The 19,985-nt window shown below is 33.2% G+C and overlaps 1 protein-coding gene across 4 annotated transcripts in view; it reads right to left on the bottom strand.

Annotated features, from left to right (window-relative positions):
* PRKACB (protein kinase cAMP-activated catalytic subunit beta) overlaps positions 1-19,985 on the bottom strand; it is a 138,418-nt gene that overhangs the window by 37,076 nt on the left and 81,357 nt on the right. For 2 of the 4 annotated variants that reach the window (XM_049879630.1, XM_049879628.1), the window contains exons 2-3: positions 3,424-3,485; positions 1,262-1,390 (exon numbers count right to left, since the gene is read on the bottom strand). In XM_049879630.1, coding sequence (XP_049735587.1) covers positions 1,262-1,390; positions 3,424-3,485 — 191 coding nt within the window. Of the gene's footprint in view, positions 1-1,261; positions 1,391-3,423; positions 3,486-7,735; positions 7,760-9,966; positions 10,085-18,620; positions 19,497-19,985 lie in introns of those variants that run through there. The other 2 variants (XM_049879631.1, XM_049879629.1) reach the window with 2 other exon arrangements.

Raw genomic sequence — 19,985 nt, 5'->3', positions numbered from 1 at the left:
GTAAAAAGAGTCCACTGGACTTGATGATTAGGTCACGGATTTGGTGACCCTTCTCAGAGCCATTTCAGCAGAGTAGCAAGAGGTGAGGGATAAACGAGGTAAAAAGGCAGCTAAATTGTTGTGAGTTGAAGAATTAATACGAAGTGAGTTAATGGACGCCAATTATACTACTTTTTCAAGAAGCATGGTTAGAAAATAAATGCGAGAGGCAACAAAGATATACAATTAAATGAGCATGTGTATGGTATATTGAATATTAAAGAGACTTAAGCCACTACTCCTTTTCATATTAGAGGTTAGTTTTGTTTGTTTTTTGTTTTAATTACAAGTATAAAATATCAGGTTTTCAAGATTTAGTGTAAAACAAAGAATGTAAAATATCTCAATTTTTATGGTAATTGTATGTTGGAATGATAAAATTTTAGATATATTGGGTTAAACAATATATTATTCAAATTAATTTCACCTGTTTCTTTTTTTTAAATGTGGCTACTAGACAATTTAAAATTATATACATGGCTTATATTATGTTTCTACTGGACAGCACTGGTCTAGCCACTATCTATAACCCAGACTATTAGTTCAGTACTGTTTCCTCCACATTTTCCTACCTATATCCCAATAAGCCAATTAAAAAAAAAAATCATTATAAGATACTATATCAAGATTTGCCATTTCTTCTTTTCCTTCCCTTAATTTTAAGTAATTACTAGAAAATTAGAAACTTAAAATTTAAGGCATGATTAATTCAGACATCCTGATCCATTAAGTACGTTAATATGTGGTAAATACTTTAAAATTGTTTTTTATAGTACGTAGGCTTTTAAAACTTTCCCTTGCTTTAACTGACATTTTAAATTAATCAAACTCAATCATGTTAATAAGAGGGCTTCTACCGTAATTAAAGCATAACTAGAATGTAATTTTAGTTCAAGTAACAAGTAAATTTCTGTTACTTGTTAATTTGCCCCTGAATTTTTCTATGAGGCAGAATGTAGTAGCAATGCTTGTTCTTTACATTTGACTTCAATATTTTGTTAGTAAAATATTATGTATAAATAATTTTTGAAATAATATACCCCCATATACTAAAACTGTTAACTACATCTCATGTAGCCACAATAAATAAGTATGAAAATAGAGTGCAACAATGAAATTCTCTGATGCTCTATCAATGCTAAGTCATTATATTGCATTTGTTGAATGTTCTAGCCGATAAAACTGAAGTTTACCCTGCAGGCAAATGAATAAATGTACTAACCTTCTGCTTATCTAAGATCTTCATGGCATAATACTGTTCAGTGGCTTTATGTTTCACCAACATAACTCTTCCAAATGAACCTGTCCCAAGGGTTTTTTTCCTTTCAAAATCCTCGAGCCCGGCATTATTCTACATACATGAAAAAATGAAATGAGACGTTATCATGAGTAGATTATAGTAACAGAATAGTTTAACAATATGTAATCAAAATGGATCATTTAATTTACAACTGTTGTTTTTAAAAAATAATACAAAAGATTATTAAGATTCCAGGTTATTGGTTCTATTTTCCCCTTTGAATAAGAAAGGATCTAATAACTGAGAAGAGAACTTTATGGTAAAATAAGTCATAATAGTAATAGGAGGAAATAAGAGCCTCAGCTGAAATATTAACAGTCATATCCCAACATAAATTCCTAGAAGTGGACTTCTAATAAATTAGTAGCATATCTCAATAATTACAAAGTGACCAGAAGTATACAAAGATAGTCATAGAAGTCATACAGTCTTAGTGCACTTGCAAATAATTGTAATGAATAGATAAACTGAGGGATTAGTCCTTTCACTGGAGTTACCTGCAAGGAAAGCATTTCATTTCTATCTTTATATGAGCTATAACCAAAAAAAAGAAAAACCCCATTGCTGTCAAGTTGATTTCGACTCATAGTGAACCTATCAGACAAAGTAGAATTGTCCCATAGGGTTTCCAAGGAACAGCTGATGGATTTGAACTGCTGACCTTTTGGTTAGCAGCTGAGCTCTTAACCACTGTACCACCAGGACTCCTTATGAGCTATACAACTAGATAGGAGCAGCATGTAAGATCCTAGTGGCTTTCTCTCTCTGATGTTATAATAACACAGTATTACTTAAAACACTAACAATAAAGAAAGAAGAGTCCCTCATTCCCAGTTAGATAACCAAAAGTCAGTGTCCCAGAACAATAATCAGACTTTTTTTCTCCTTGAATAGGGGTTTCATTTTGAGCAAACATCTTCGTTTGGCTTTGACTACAGCACGGAAGCAAAGAGTTAGAAGCAGCAATCTTTTAAATTTGTTGCTGCCAGAGGAAAATGAAAATTACTGGGAACAAATTATCTACATGCTAAATAGCAACAAGTAGTAACTGCTGACCCATTTGTTTAATAGGTTTTCATTACAAAGATTTCTATGGAAATCCTGGAAAAGATATTTCCAAGGGCCAATCTGTAAATTGCATAGCTTGAGAAAAATGTAATGCAATATGATTCTTGTATAAGTGAGGAATCTCAATTGCTACTGGAGTTACCTGTAGTTGGATTTGCTATCTATTGCAAATCAAACCTTGCCTTTGGAGAAAAAAAAGCGTCTTGCTGGATCATCACAGAGAAAGGAACTTTTTTAGAAAAAGTTTTACTTATAAAACTGTTTTCATCATACTTTAGTTTCACTTTTCCAGTAATTTTAAATTACTATGAGATTCTATATCAGTGCAGAAAAAAGTCCCCATAATTATGAATGGATTATTTAATTTTATGGATTAATATGTAATTTAAACTTTACATGTGCTAGGGAAAAAATTTTTTCAAAATTTAATCTACAATTAAAGATCATTAATTATTTTCAACTCCAAAAAGAGGTTTTTTTTTTTTTTTGGAAAGTATACATGATGCTCTTTTTACATACATTTTTAAAAATCTTAGTTAAGATCTAAAGTACTTATATTGAACTTATCCCATCAAAATGTTTATAAAATGATCCCTGTGTACTTGATGTACTGCTAAAACCTACAAAAATAGCCAAGTATTTGTGATTAAGAACTTGAAACTGTACAATAGTATCCCTACTGTAGCAATTAATAAAAATAATTATGCTATCAAAGGCATAATTTACAATTTCTATAATACTAGAAATTATCAAGAGTTTCTGTCAACCTGGAATTAGTATAAAAATTTACAATCAGGCATTTAACTGGAAATTCGTTCTTTCTACAATTTAAGCGCACAAAAAATTATTATTTAATAAATCAAAACAAAGTTATGACAAAATTCTTATTCTAAGCTTATGTTTACTGACACCACTTGAAAATTAAAGTTTCTGAAGTGGTAAATTACTTAGGCAAGCATCATAATTTTACTTAACACAGGATTTTTAAATCATAGAAAATCTGAAATATTCCTTACCGGAGCAGGATTTTCCCACTTTTTTAAAAAATCTTCTTTTGCTTTGGCTAGAAACTCTTTCACTGAAAATACACATAAAAACAAAGTTTGTCTTATAAGAATATTCATATTACATATAAATATACTTTCTTAAAAAAAAAAAAGACTATCAACTATGGTTGCCATGAAACATGTTTATTCACAACCATGATACACTAGAGAGCTATTTGGTTTCTCTAAATGAGATGCAAATACTTCCTTAAATTTCTAAGGATCTCTAGTTTATTTCCTAATTTTTCCAGGAAACTGTTCTATACAGAGATCACTTTCATAATGTCAAATCTAATAACACAACACTGTTCCTGAAAACAAACCTGACGATGATGTAAAAACGTTAGAAATCAATCTAATCCAAAATAGTGACTGTAAATAAGCCAGCAGTGATACCAACAAGCCCTTTTAAACGTAAGAACTGAAAACATTTGGAAAACATGAATCTGTTGATTTATGGGGTTTCAAATATAATTGACTTTGATAAAAGGCTGTTTGCCAGTACAAGGATTTGTGTTTATTAGATTTGTGTTCTCTCTATGAAGGGCTAGAGGAAAGGAAAAAAACCACACACTGACACATAAAGGATACTCACAGAGACTTAACAGCAAAACATAGCACCAAACAGCTTAAAAATCTCATTCTGAATTTGGAATAAAAACTAAATGTCCGAATGCCTAATTTAAAATGTGGACCAAAGAAAAGCAATTCAAACCGGCAGTTTATATATTGATCAATGAGAGCCACATTATTTTAGAGAGCTGTGGGTTGAAGTTTTAGATTTTTTAATTAAAATGGTAAGTCATTTACAATAATTCCTTTTTTTCATTAACTGTTTATACAAAGTTATTAACAATGGCTTTTGTTTACAACATGACTTCAGATATTTAAGGAAAAAAATTCCATGGAAAAAAAATGGCATTAACAAAACATATTCTTAATCCTGTAGTTAAGCCTGAGAATAAAACCTAACCGCACAAAAGATAATTATTTTAGAGTCTCTTTTTTGTTCAGAAAGTACCCAACTTTTCTGATATCTGAATCTTTAAATAAAGAAGAAAATGGCAGGAACAGGATTTAAATAATGTTAAAATTGTAAAATGCTAACACTTAAAGATGACCTTGGATTTTATTTGGAGCTTAGAGTAAAAAAACAGAACCTGGAGTGGCATACTGGCATTTATTTCAGAAACGCTAAGAGTGATGATGATAATGACGATGGAGAAAAGGCAGCAATTAAAAGTGCAAGTGTGAGGCACACAAATCCTTTAATAAAATATCTAATGACGTAGTAGTATTAAAGTGAGGCATTTTAAAAGATACATATCATTACTTCTTCCTTTATCTCCAACGTAGTACCTCTGGCAAAACATTGTTACTAATCAAAAAGGTTGTTAAAACATACATTGGCATTATAAGTTTTTGAGATTTTTAGAATGGTGATGATAAGCACCAAGAGCGGACATTAATTTTTAAGTAACACTACAGCATGCATTTCTGAAGATATTATTTCATTAGTTTATATAAACTGCTACTTGTATTTTGCTGCAAAATACCTCCAATGTATCTATTTTAGAAAATTAGAGAAAAATAACTGTAAAGATTAGAACCTTCCCATTGTATGAAAATCTCATCCACCAAAATAATGAATTAAATAAATGCACCTAATTAGCCAAATATGATCTAATTCCTCTAAGAGGCAGATTGAGGGTGGAGAATTCTTCAATGTTTTTGAGTTTAAAGTGGTTCAAGCCATCCTAATCCTAAAAGTTATTGTATTAATTGCAACTGAAGAAGAGTGGTTTTATAAGATTTTTTTTTGTGGGGGGGGGGCATGGAACACATGGCATTGACTTGGAAGTGATGGTTATAAAATAAATACATAATTTTTTGTTAAACACAACTTGTGGCTTTTTACAAAACTTATGATGCCCAAAATATACTTCTGATTTCTTCTGAAAAATATTTTTAGTCATATTTTATTTATAGAACTTTCACATCAAGTTGTGGTTCGAATTCTCCAGATGCCGGCCTGAGTGATAATTTGGAGACAAGGGAGAGAATCAGGGAAAGAAAAAAAAAAAAAATCCCTAATATCCTGTTTCAGCTTCTTTAGTCACCTCATGCTAAGTGGATCTGGAGTTAAGAAAAAAATAACTGGTCAAAGGAAGGGCTGGCAGTATTTTCGAAGGACGTCAAGTTGAAAAAATACTTTCTTGTACCTTGCCTGGTGAATGGGCTACAGAAAAAAAAATTCAACTACTTCTTAATTTCACTTTTTAATAAAACATTCAAAAAATGTGTTGATCTTCTATGAAAATTATCAGAACTGTATATGAACCAAAGATATTAAATTTTGTGAATTACTTCAACAAATAAAGGGACTCCGTTTTAGAGTAAGGGGGAGCACAAATTATAATGTCATTGAAACGTTCTGTGAAGAACTCGTGTTCCTGAATTACTTTTTGTCATATAAACTTATATACAGACACATGAAATCTCTGGCTTGTACGTGCACTATTTAGATGTAAAGGTGAACATAGTTAATTCTTTGCAAAAAATATAAGTTAACCAAAATATACATCTTTAAATACCAAAATCAAACTATTTCACAATATGCTAGATCATAAAAAAATAACACTAAAATAATAGGCAGTCCAGAACCACATGCATTTGCTTTGAATTTTATTCTTTTTAGACATTGGTGGACTTAACTTTCTAAATGCCTTTCTCTGGTTATTTAAAAAAAATTCTAACCACTGACATAAGGTATTGGCTGCTAATTAATAAAATTAGTGGTAGGAGGGATAGCCAGATTCAAACAATGCACCATATTCAATCCAGAATGCCATTTAAAGCATACCTTTTGAAGTTCTTATTCTTAAAATCTTCTTGCTGTATTCTAACATATAACCCATATCTATGTTTTACCATTTGAGCCACTGTGAAGTATTGAAGCAGCCATAGGTTTTGGAGCTTGGTATATCTGAATCAGAATATTGGCTCTAATACTTCTCAGCTGTGTGACTATGGGTATCCATAAAGCATCTAACAGTGAGTAGTAAATCTCCTTAGGAAAAAAATACCTCAAAGAAGGATTTCCTTTTTTTTTTCAAATATATTTTGTTCTATACTGGTCAGTGATAGAGCTCGATCTCTTCCCAGGAATATACATTTTCAATTATATTTAGTTTTCAAATAAATTTATTTCTCTTCAGTGTAATCATTTAAAGAATTTATCATATTGGGCTCTAAAGGAAAATAAGCATACCAAAGGAACCTATATATTCACCCAAGGTTTGTTTGCAGGAACATTCACCCATATTGATGAGATGAAAAAAGAAGAAAGAAAGAGACCATTTTTACATATTTCCACAAGTACCTAAAAGCACAACTTATTTCTTATCCCCCCAAGAAATATTTTTGAATACACAGGACATGGTTTGAAAATCAGATTACAAACTTCATTTTAAACATTGAGAAAATTAAAAAAAAATTCAAGTATAGCATAAGTTTATCCCACATAACTCAGATAATTCTACTGTGAATAAGAATTTTTTCACTAATAGCAGTTAGCAAATATTGTTTATTAGGTATTTTTGGGCACTGTGTTAGATAAACTAAATTACTGCTTATTATAAAAGGAGCATGTTGTTAGTTACAGTATGCCATTATCCAATTTTAAAAGAGGTTATCATTCATGTTTTGTAAGAACAGTTTAGAAATCTATTACTATACACATTATAATTACTGGAGGTGTTGAGTTCTTCAGTCTCTTTGTAACGATATTAATTTCACCTCCCTCTTTAACAGCAATAAAAGCACAACTCTAACTTTTATTCAATATATGTCAGAAAAATAGAAAGGAAACACACAAAAAATAGAACAAAATAGAATACAAACTTCCTGGGGCAAATAATTAAAATATTAGCTGTTTTATTAAAAATTTACAACAATATACTCTCTTTCAAAAACCATTCATTAACCTGGGTAATCTAATTTAAGTGGTATATATTGATCTGTCATCTGCTACCCTGTACAACTCCCATTACTTCACAGTTCTGTATTTGTTGTCTCCAAAATATCACACAAGAAACTACAATATAAATAATTTCTATAGATAGATCCAAGGTAAAATCAAACAAGCCGTTTCTTCCATCAACTCAACTATTAACTCAATATACTTCATAAAAATATAACTTTATGAGGAGCAAAATAAGTTGTAAACAACCAAATAAAAAGTTTTAAAGGTAATATTTGTTCTAAAAAAGTAGTTGCCTACCAGATACTTCTGAAGAGGAGCAAGCTTGTGTCCAAAAAATAAATCGAACAATGATTAAATGACACTCATAAATATAACATATTAGCATCAAGTTACCGATACACATTTTCCCAGAATATTATACACAGAAATAAAATGTTAAGGTGGAAACAATTATTTGACTGCACATTTCAAGTTGGACATTTTAAAATTAAATGGTAGAGAAATAAAATCAGTAACTATTGTTTAGTGCTGAAATCCGTACCATTCTAATTTTCCTTAAAACAACTAACAAAAACTTTAACTCCTCACAGCAATACCAAAATCCAAACCTACTGCCGTGGAGTCACTTCTGACTCAGTGACCCTGTAGGGTTTCCAAGGCTGTAAATCTTGATGGAAGCAGACTGCCATATCTTTCTCCTGAGGAGTGGATGGTCAGCAGCTGAGCGCACCACCAGGGCTCCTCTCATAGCAACTGGGCTCATAGTATTAAGAAGCAAATACTGAAATACATATTCTGCAACTCTTGCAATGCCACCTCTGGGCTTCTGTTATTCAGTCCAACTCTGCCATAGGAAAAAAAAAGGCACTAGGAATTAGAACATCTTGTTAACCCCTAAGGAGCCCTGGTAGTGCAGTGGTTATAAGCTCTTGGCTGCTAACCAAAAGGTCGGTGGTTTGAACATACCAGCTACTCCATGGGAAAAAGATGTGGCAGTCTGCAACTGTCCTATAGGGTTGCTTTGAGTTGGAATTGACTTGCAGGCAACAGGTTTGGTTTGGGTTTGGTTTTAACTCCTTCTTTCAGGTATTCCCCTTCTTTGGTGCTAGTTTAACAATATTTTCAGCATTTATTTAGCACCCTTTAATGGTGCCAGATACTGAGCTGGACTGGGAATACTATGAAAAATAAACCGATCTTCACTGTTAAGGAGATGAAAAGCTAAAAGGAGACAGATGAACCACTGTAATGGAATGTAACAGGGACTACAAGGAAGGCAATTATAAGGTACCATGAGAGCTGAAAGGAGGAAACCCAAGGGTAAGGTAAGGCATAACAGAGGACAGAGCATTTGTGCTGAATCTTGAAGGATAAAGAGTTCCTTTAGGGAAGAAGACATTCTAGGCCACGATGATCTTGTGCATAAAAGGCATAGAGGAAGAGCATGGTTTATCCAGGGAGTAACAACTGACTTGTAAGAGCTGCAGCATGAGGTCTGAGTGTGTAACAGCAATGGAGTTGAAGTGTACAGGCAAGCAGTTGCCAAATCAGGGAGATATCTGTTTGCCATGGTGATGCTTTTGGATATGTGGGAAGGAAGGAGAGTAAACTGAGTTAGTTCACAGTTGCTAGATTCTATTTCCTCAGGGAAATAGGAGGCAAGATCACCTACTAAGGGAGAGGGGAGCCAGATGGAGTAAGAGGGGATGAGGGTGGGGGTTCGTGGCCTGAATATTTTAAAGCTTCATGGCTATCTATGTAAGGGCCTAGGAAAGGAGCTATTTCTTTGTAATTTTCTATTAGGGAAAGAACAAGTATTAAGTACTATATGCAATTATGTAATTTTTAATGATACCTTTTTTGTAATAATAGTTTAAACAGATTATAATTCATGGGCCCTGTAAACTCATTGTAATTAAATTATTTTCATCTTCTTCTTTTACCTTAATACAGTGAAACCTGTGAGAGCTGGAACTTGACGGGAGCACCTTGATTTTCAGGGTCTCACGAATTTTGACAGGGTACAGTCTTACACTTTTCTATTGCTCCTTTTAGTGGAAAATATTTGCGTTTTCCTTCACTGACAGGTTTCCAACTTACACGAGTTCTGGCTTTTGCAGATTTTACTGTAAAAGCACTATTTTATTTAACAATTCTTTGGCATATGTCAGAAAGCATAAAACAAGATGAAACTTGAGGTAAATTACCTATGAAAATACCAAGTTCTATCAACAAATTAACAGTACAGTACAATACCTTCCAAAAACCCTTGGGAAATATAAATCTACTGAAGTATATTAATCTGTTTTCTGTCACCGCTACTTCAAATATCCACCTCTCTAGATCTCTATATTTATTGCTAAGAAACCCCTCCCACACACGCATACATTGTACTATAAATATTTTCAGTAAACGGAACTCAGGGAAAAACTACATATAAAATATTCAAACTGGCATAAAATACTTAATGAAAATGCAATTTATAGTAATCAGAGTAACAAAATCATTCTGTAAAAATTGGTTCCTACCAGATGCTTCTGGTGATTTGCGTGCTTGATAAAAAAATAAACAGAGATTAAATAACACATAAATAATATATACACAAGAAGTCACCCATCCATATATGTTCATTAGAATATTACACAGAAATAGAATGAAAAAATACTTGAGCATACACATTCAAAAGTGTTTGATATAAGGATTATAACAAACTCTGTGGAGATGTATACATTTATGTGTATATATATGTGTGTGTGTGTATGTATATATACACACACACACATATATATGTACGTATATATATACATGGAAACCCTGGTGGCATAGTGGTTAAGTGCTACGGCTCCTAACCAAAGGGTTGGCAGTTTGAATCCACCAGGTGCTCCTTGGAAACTCTATGGGGCAGTTCTACTCTGTCCTACAGGGTCGCTATGAATCGGAATTGACTCGAGGGCGCTGGGTTTCACTGGGTGTATATATACATACACACACACACACATATTTTTTAAATCAACCGGAACCCTACTTTTGGGAAGCGTTAATGAAATACAATATTCTGTCCCTTGTATCTCAAAGGTAATTGTGTTCATTTTGTTGAAGGGGCACTTTACTTGCCTCACCATATTTGAAACACACATTCAAAGCAAATTCACTACAACCTTAAAAATGATAGTGGGTCTAAATAACACCTTTTATTACTCCAACTGTATTTGAGCAGTTTAGTGGATGGGACCATACTTACTTTTGTTTTCTAAGATATTAGTCTTTGTACAAAGTCACACATAAATGAGTGTCCGGAAATTTAACAGGCAATAAAAACTGTATTTCCTATTGCAATATTTATTTTACTCATTTCCTCTTCTTATGCTTCATTATTAGCTAATTCTTTATCAAGTCTTGGTTACAAGTGAACAGTGTTACTGTCTCTTCCACTAAACTGTAAAAAATATAAAAACTTTTTATGACATATATTTAAATAATCAAATTATAGAAAGGAATACATTAATTTATTTGAATAGTATCTACATGGACAGATGGACTTCCACTTAGTGTATTCATTCACAGCTGAACCCATGGACATGCTTGTTCTCTATCTGGGAATGCTGTGGATTTTCTAGGCCAATCCAAGCCATGTTTGATTGGAGATGTTCCCTACAGGATTTTGTAATGAAAATGTAAACTAAATTTACAGTCATAAATCTAATGACCCAGGTGCTCTTTGAAATGCACTTTACCTCCTTAATTGTTCACTGAAGCTTTTTCTTGGAGGGTTAGTACCTCTACCACAATTGCATGTCATGGATTTTTCACAGTCCTGAATTCAAATATTCTGTCTTGTTGCCAGACAAGAGAGGAGTGGATTCCCTGGCCAATAGGGTAGGCACATTTTCAACTTAACTAGAGAGTGACAAATGGCTCAATAAATGGTTGTGCCAATTCACATTCCCACCAAAATATGACAGCTCCTGATGCTCCACATCCTCATCGAAATGCGTTACGGTCATACTTCTCTGTTTCTGCCAACTTAACAAGAAGGCATGATTTCTATTTCTCAGTAGAATTTTATAATTTTTCCCTTAAAGTCGTCTACATCTTTTATCAGATTTATCCTTAGGTTCTTTAGACCTCTGCTATTGTAGACTGGAAATATCTTTAAATTACCTTTTCTGTTTGTTGCTGATACTTAGAACATAATTGATGTTTATATGCTGATCTTATATCTAGCAATCTTATTTGATTCTGATTAATTCTAAAATAACATTGGTAGATTCTCTTTAATTTTCTGTGTAGAAAATTCCACGTCCACATCATCTATGAATAATGACCGTTTTGTTTCCTCCATCTTTTTCTCGTCTCACTGGGCAGGTTATGAATACCAAAGTAGTGCTATAGAGAATGACAGTGAGCATTCTTCTCCTATTCCTAACTTCAGAGAAATTGTTCCTAACTAATTTTCTTTTCTCCTACTTTACTTACAAAGTTATACTAGAAACCCAATAAATTAAGAATATTTCCTCCTTTTCACTTTCCCAAACATTTTGGATAAGATCAAAATTCTTGTCTTAAATGTTTCCTAGAACTTGACTGTAAAACTGTCCAGGCCTAACTCTATCTGGTAAGTTTTGAGTAAAATTTTTAACTATGATTCGATTTTTTAAATAGGTATAGTTTTAATCAGTTCTTTTAAAAGTTTTTTCTATTGACTAAGTTTTGACTTTGATATACCTTTATTTTCTATTCCACTGACTTTTGCTCATGTCTTTATTAGTTTCTTTCTTCTTTCAATTAACCATGCTGTGCTTTTCTTAAGCTGTTTACTTGAATGCTTGCATCATAAATTCTTTCTCCTTTCCTAATACAAGCATTTAAAAATGTCTCTCTAAACCCACTTTAGCTGTATTACACAAGTTTTGATACATACTCTAATTCTAAATTTATATTATGAGTTAATTCCTGATCCATGAGTTAGGTAAATTAAAAAAATTTTTTTGAAATATATGCATTTCTGGGTTTGTTAGTTTGTTTTAACCTTTTATTATTGGTTAAACTTAATAGCCTTGTGGTCAGAGGCCCTGCAGTCTGTGTATCAGTTCTTTAAATATGTTTAATCATATAATGAATTTTGTAAGTGTTCTATGTATTTCTTTGTATTCTCCATTTACTGGGTAAGAATTCTCTACATCTACAGATCTTATATATTTACAGTTTTTCCTTCTAAGTGGGTCAATTTTGTTTCAGATCTTCTGAGGCCCTATTACAGGTGCATACAATTTTTTTTCTCATATATGTATATTTTTATTAATTTAAAATGGTAGTCTGTGACAATTCCACTCTCTAATGTTCTTGGAAGGGTCTAATTCTGTTGTATCTGCTGAATATCATTTGTAGTAGATTTGTGTGCACATGAGTCTGTTTTGTTTTTGGCTTGTGATATCATGTTCAGTGAGGCTATACGTGTGAGAGACCTGCAGGGCTTGACTTGAGAGGTGTCCCAAGATATACTTTGTATTAGCTTCTGCCTGGCATCCAGTGGGTGTTACAAGCCAATAAAATAAAATAAATGTATTTTATTGCAGGTTCCTAGGCCACACAATTAATACAGATTCAAGCCTGAACCCTACATGAGGGAAGGCAATTGATTACAAATTTTAAGGGGAGGCTCTGCCACACCATCTCACTACCCAGTAACCCAAGCTGAGAAAGTTAAACTTCCTTGTTTTCTCTCTGAATCAGTGGAAAGGCTTTATTTTCTAATCTACTTTTCACTCAGGTTACCATACTTTGAGAATCGTGGCTTTATGTAGGGGTCTAAGAAACCCAAATCACATGGATCAAACAACTTGTCTCCTGTCTCTGTGAGGCCATTTAAAACCAAGGGGTATGAAAAAAAATCTCAGGGAGTTGAAGCATGTTCCCCTCCTTACAGCTCTGGTTTTCATTTTTTACTTGATTCTTTGGACCTCAGGGATTTCTATTACATTCTTTTAAGTTCAGCTATTTGTTCAAAGGGATGCTTGCTATATTTTATTCAGTATTTCTAGGTTCCCTAGAAGGATTCTCAAGGAGCTCTGGTGGCACAGTGGTTAAGCACCTGGCTGCTAGCCAAAAGGTCAGTGGTTTGAACCCACCAGCGACTTCACAGGAGAAAAAGGTGATAGTCGTCTTCCATAAAGATTACAGCCTTTGGAAACCCTACTGGGCAGTTCTACTCTGTCCTATAGGGTTGCTATGAGTCAGAATTGACTTGATGGCAATGAGTTTGGCTTTTGGGTTTGGTAGAAGGATTTTCGAGCTATCTAGTCTCCAATTTTTGGCCTTTTTTCTTTATAGGACAAGCTTCATGCTAAGTTGTAAGATGCAAAGAGGCCTGTGGAATTCCTTCTTTATCCTTGACATGAAGAAATTTCATCAAAATGTATTTAGGTGTTGGCATCTTTCTAATCTTTGTAAAAACACGATCAGCTCTTTCAATCTACAGATTCTGGTTCTCTCTTCAACTAAGAAGTGTTCCTAAATCATATTTTTGATTATTGCTTCTGCTCTGTTAGTCATTATCTGTTATGTGGGAATGCTATTCATTCCGTTTGGGTAATTTCCTACTTTCATCTAACACGTTTCCCCTCATAATTTTTATCCTGTCCTTCCCCCCTCTTCCCCCCCCCATTCCAGTAGGGTTTATCAAGCTAGTTCTTCACATCATTAATTTACTTTCCTGCAGTGATTATTCTGGTCTTCACTGCTTCTTCTTTACTGCTTCAACTTTATATTTTGCAAATGCCAGTATCATGGATTGAATTGTGACCCCAAAAATGTGTCGACTTGGCTAGGCCTTGATTCCCAATATTGTGTGGTTGTCCACCATTTTGTGATCTGATTATCCTATTGTTGTAAATCCTAACCTCTATGATGTTAATGGAACCCTGGTAGTGCAATGGTTAACAACTCGGCTGCTAACCAAAAGGCTGGCAGTTTGAATCCACCAGCCACTCCTTGGAAACTCTATGGGGCAGTTGTACTCTGTCTGATATGGTTGCTATGAGTTGGAATCAACTTGATGGCAACTGGTACCGGTATGATGTTAATGAGGCAGGATTAGAGGTAGTTATGTTAATGAACCAGGACTCAATCTATAGGATTTGGTTATATCTTGAATTAATCTCTTTTGAGATATAAAAGAGAGATGTAAGCAGAGAGACAGAGAGACCTCCTACCAGCAGAGCTGGGAACATAGTGCATATTTCTGTTATAGCAGCCTAGATAACTAAGACAGCCAGGTTTACTTTATTATCATCTTTCCTTCATATCATTATGCTTCTTTTCTATTCCTGACTGTCTCAGCCAACTCTCTTTTCATCTATCTCTCACTGTATCTTATCTTTCACTTGAAATTTTTTAAAATTCAACACAGATGCTATCTGTAATTTCTTAATTTATACCCTCCCCTACAAATATTTTCTAAACCTAAGTTCTTTCTCTCCTTTTGCAGGCAGTGATTTTTATTCAGTAAAAGTGCATAATCTCTTTACTAGGTGCCATGCTGTTGTTTTTCTTGTTTGTTCATTCATAAAAAATGAGAAGTCTTTCAAAACTTTATAAATATTCCAAATAAGGTGGGTTGTTTTTCCTTGGACCCTCTTACTTCCTCCATAGGTGCTGTTAGAATCACCTTCTCTGATCTTTAATTGACACATATTTATGTTATCAGTTAAATAATCCAGTGACCTTCTGAAACAGGAATGAATCCAGGACTAGAGGGTTCCTTCCCGGTGGTGATGCCCCCCCATGTCAGGGAAGAGCTCTGGCATATCTGGAAGAAAGGCCTACTTTTTAACTTGGAATAGCCTAAAAAATTGTTGGTTGTCCTAGGATAGCTGTTTTAGAATGACAGTGATAAGCAGTGTGGGATCTCCCACCCATCTCTCCCACAGCCTCTCTTACTTATAAGCTAAAGTAGTGAAGGTGAAGCTATTATCTATTTCTTTTACATGAAGGCAGACTGATCAGAGTAAAACTGTTAGATGTTGGTGTCTGATCTTCAATTTGATCCTACACATTTCTGGGCTAGCGTCTTTCCTTAATTCCTGGACTGATAAACTGTTTTCTCAATTTTGTGTTCTCATGATAATTTCAGTCAGAATCTAAAAAGATGATACACTTAAATGCTTGTGCTTAACTATGTAATTTTCCTGTAATTCACAGGGGGTTAATAATGCCTTCTTCTTCTGAGATTTGTCCTCAAGTATAGCTGGGCCAATGAGAGCTCTCACCTGGAATTTTGATATAGTGAAGCTAGTTATGTTCTGATAAGCACATAACTAGGACTACACATAAACTCTGAAACTGTGGGGTAACCAAGTTTCATGTTGTACAAGCAGCAGAGAAACCTATTCTATATAATGAGGATAATAAAGCAGACACAAACAGGGATGTAGAGTGAAACTAACATGTGGTCCCCAGCAGAAACACTGAGAAGGCACTGCTATGGTTCCTATCAGCTTTCTAATTCCCCACTCTAGTCCTTCATTAATAAACTCAACTTTACTTTCTGCCTTGAGCTCCATGAGATAACTCTGCATCCGAAGAAAACAGGTATCCTTTTCTGCTTAAGCCTGTTTGAGTAGGTTTCTAGTACTTCTAATCAAAGAGCCTTAAGGCAGTTGCACTGACTTTTAAAGGGGTTCCTTTAGTATTTTTTTTACAAAACACTGTTTATTTAGAGAGAGCAAAACTTCATAAAAATGATTATGACCAAGAAAGAAAAATTTACAAAGAAAAGGCTCTTTTCATAATAAAAATCTTTTTTTTTTTTTTTAAATAATAGAAAGCTAAAAAGTTGTGACTGGTACAATTTAGTTTCTTAATTATTTTATATGACTTCACACTATAAAGATGCTGCAAATATAACAAAAAGTAAGAGCTATGAATATCATGTTTTCTGAGCCAAAAAAACAAAACACACAATCGATATTTTTCATTGGTAATGTAAGGAAAGTGTTCAAACATGTAAAACTTTTTAGTAATTTATTCCTCAAATATTTATGGGTTGCTTACTATGTTTGGACACTGGGGTAACCACTGAAAACACACAGATGAACAAGGCACTATCCTTCACTTAAGGTGTTCAAAGTTTAGAAATTGGAAACTAACATGTAAATAAATAATTTCAATATAATACAATAATTATATGTTTGCTTTGGGAATACAGAACCACCTAACTCTATATAGAGTCAATGATGGAGGCACTGAAAAGCATGGCTGGTTTTCAGAATTTTCATGATAAAGGCTATAAATATGGAAAGACAGCAAGGAACTATATGTAGTATAGTATGGTTAGATCAGAGAACGTTATGAGAGAGATGCAAATAAAACTAAAGAGGTAGGCCATTGATCTTGTAGGCACCATAAACACATATATACCATATGTATAGCTATAGACTTAGGTTTAACAAACAAAAAAACCTAGCATTTGCTTATTTTTAAGAATGAAACAATACTTCACTTGTAATTTTCCACATTTTGAAATGCCTAGGGCATTTAACCATTTATGGCATGAGTAAGATTATTTGAAATTGGATAATTCTGAAAAAAATCAGGATATCTAGTTGTGATTACTATGATTCCTCTGGTAGAAAGAGGCAATAAAGGCAAGCTGATATGATCAAGTATATACAACACTATTTGTATAATCCACAGCTTTTTTGAAGATGGGTCAAAGAAAAATAAAGCAATAGAGAAGCAGCAACAATTTTCTTTAGCTAAAAGCAATACATCCTATTTTAAAACCTCCAGAATACCACAGTGGTTACCCAAAGATTCTATGACATATGCCAAACTTTCAAAGAGAAAAACACACACTGACCTGATTCAATAAAATTTCATATTTTAAATATGATTACCAGGCACATACAGTTTTGATATTCATAGAAGTCCCAAAGAATGTTAACATGTTTATTTTGTAATATTAGTCCGAATATAAGATATAGATCAGCAAGATCTATCTACTTCAATAACAGGAAAATAACACTCCAGTTAAGTCTTATTATCTTGCATATAAAATGTTACTCTGAAGTCTAATATTCTATTATCAAATATCTAACAGAGAGTTGAAGAGGCTGATGACGTGCCACAGCAGAATAAAAAATACTATTTTTTAGTAAGTGATAATGAGGTATCTCCAGTTATGGTTTGAATTCTATATTATATAGCAAAAATCCATCTCTCTCAGGTTCTGAATTCCAATTGCCAAATCTTTATATGTACATTATAGAGAAGCCTATAACATTTCTCCTAAAAATGATATCTGAATCAAAGCTTAATTTATAAACTTCCTTTTTTTTTAGTTAAGCAAAAATATACTAATGAATTATCCTCTAAGCAAATAGTTCCCACTGAACAACAGGATATCTATTTTTAGCTACAGGTTTGGCTTAAAGTGAACAGCTCTTATCCTATGATAAACTGCGGTATATACTGTAGTACATTTTCTCAAAAAAAAAAAAAAAAAAACTGTTGAGAATGTTTAGAAAAAATAAATCTTATTATAATAAAAAGGAGATCAATTATCACAAATATATATATTCTAGCAAATTATTTCCCCCAAAATTGTTTTTTAAAAATTTTAACAAAGCCTCCAAAACCAAAATGCATACATATATTCACTTAATCATTAAATTCCTATTTCTCTTAATTGTAGCTAAAAGCAACCAACAGATCAACAAAATTTTGACAGCATCTTATTTTTAAGATTAGTTTTTTTTTTATAATCAGAAAGAAGCTAAAAAAAATTAATGCTAGGATGACAAAGCTAATCAGAGGAAATTTAAACTAATTATCATCAGGACCAGGCACAAAAAAATATTCTTTTATCATGATGGATCTTTTACTCATTAATTTATAACACAATTAATAACAACAGAACCTTATAAATATAATAAATCAAACCATAAAGAAAATTAGAAGCTGATTATTGCTATTAACTATTATTACTGGTATTAATTATTTACAGTTGTCAATGGCTTTTAGAAACAATTTACTATAATGACTAAATGCAAAAGCATCGACACAAAATGTAATTGACTGTAGTCCTAGCTTTACAACTGTCCCTTTAAAAAATAATTTTTCCCCTTATAGTTAAGTATTTTTTAAAAATATATAGTTTCAAAGTCTCAGAGAGCATACTTACCACTCATGATGAAAACCAACCTTTCCAAAACATATTGTTCAAAACAACAATCCACCAGCAAAGGGAGTTATGCTAATCTCTAGAGGTAGGAGAACTGATGGTGTAAACACATACACTGGAACATGGAGCACACAGAAAATGAAAGGAGCTTTCTTTTGTTTAAAAAAAGAACAAAAAAAAAAACCCAAGCCCTTAGAAGCAAAGCATAACTGCCCAGCAGGAGATATCGCTAGTAAACATCTGATTAATACCAAAGACAGATACAACTAGATTTCTTATTAATGTCTGTCAAGCTAGTTGTCCTTGCCTCCTTCATATACCATCAGAACAACTCAAAATGGCAGGGAGAAAATGTTCGAACCAGGATGTATAAGATGTTTTCAATTATATCTGCATGACTTGTTACCACGGCAACATTAGACCAGAATTATCGGTTCACTTGTAACCAAGGACTAGCTTTTCTAAAGCTTTAATCAACCAAGACGAATAAAATACATTTATATTTCAGAGCCACATGATTTAAGAATTACCATGTTCCTTAAATTTAAGCACTGATCTATCCTTTTTACATATTTCATAGATACAAAAAAAAAATGCTGTTTTCTTCAAATACTCACACAATCCCATGTTGAGCCTGGAAAGGAACAAACAGCAGAATGATTGCACCTAAACGTCTTTCAATTACACCAGCTCTTACTGCTAGCTGTGGACCTCACTGATATTAAAATGCTGTGTGCTGTTGCTACTGACTATTGGCGATGAATCTTATTGCCCAGATCGCTGATAGCTTTCATTTTTCATGAGCCAGAAAGCTATACTGCAGCACAAATGTTAACCATTTAAACATTCTGTTTCATGGAAGAGATAAAACATAATACTGCATATACCTGCATTTATAAAGGTACAAATAAATCACTTATTCATTTATAAAGAAATAATATAATTACTATTTATAAACTTCCTTAAATTGAGCATTATAAGCAGTGTCAGATGCCATTCATGTTGTACTCAAAAGAGGACAATACATAAAAAAGCTACTGGCAATCACTGTGAAAGCGTAAACTCCGCATATCAAACAGGGTTAAGATAATGGATTGTACATCAAGGTGGGCAGACTGGACAACAGGTTGAACAAACTGTTCTGGTCCCCAGAGATTCAAAATGTGGACCAAAATGATATGAAGGATCTGTAATAAGGTACCTAGTTAAGTGGAACTTCAGCAGAAGTTGCCATTTTAAAGTTGCCAGGTGAGGCAGGACTTCCCATGATTGCAGAGTGATTAAGTCAGCAAATCCTCTTCTCAATAAACAACAGTAAAACTGGACAAAATTGTCCAAAAAAAAAATGATTTCATAGTTCTAAAA

This window comes from Elephas maximus, chromosome 3 (genome assembly GCF_024166365.1).
Source record: "Elephas maximus indicus isolate mEleMax1 chromosome 3, mEleMax1 primary haplotype, whole genome shotgun sequence".
NCBI lineage: Eukaryota > Metazoa > Chordata > Mammalia > Proboscidea > Elephantidae > Elephas > Elephas maximus.
The sequence above is the reverse complement of the archived record's forward strand: the minus strand, read 5'-3'. Positions and strand labels throughout refer to the sequence as shown.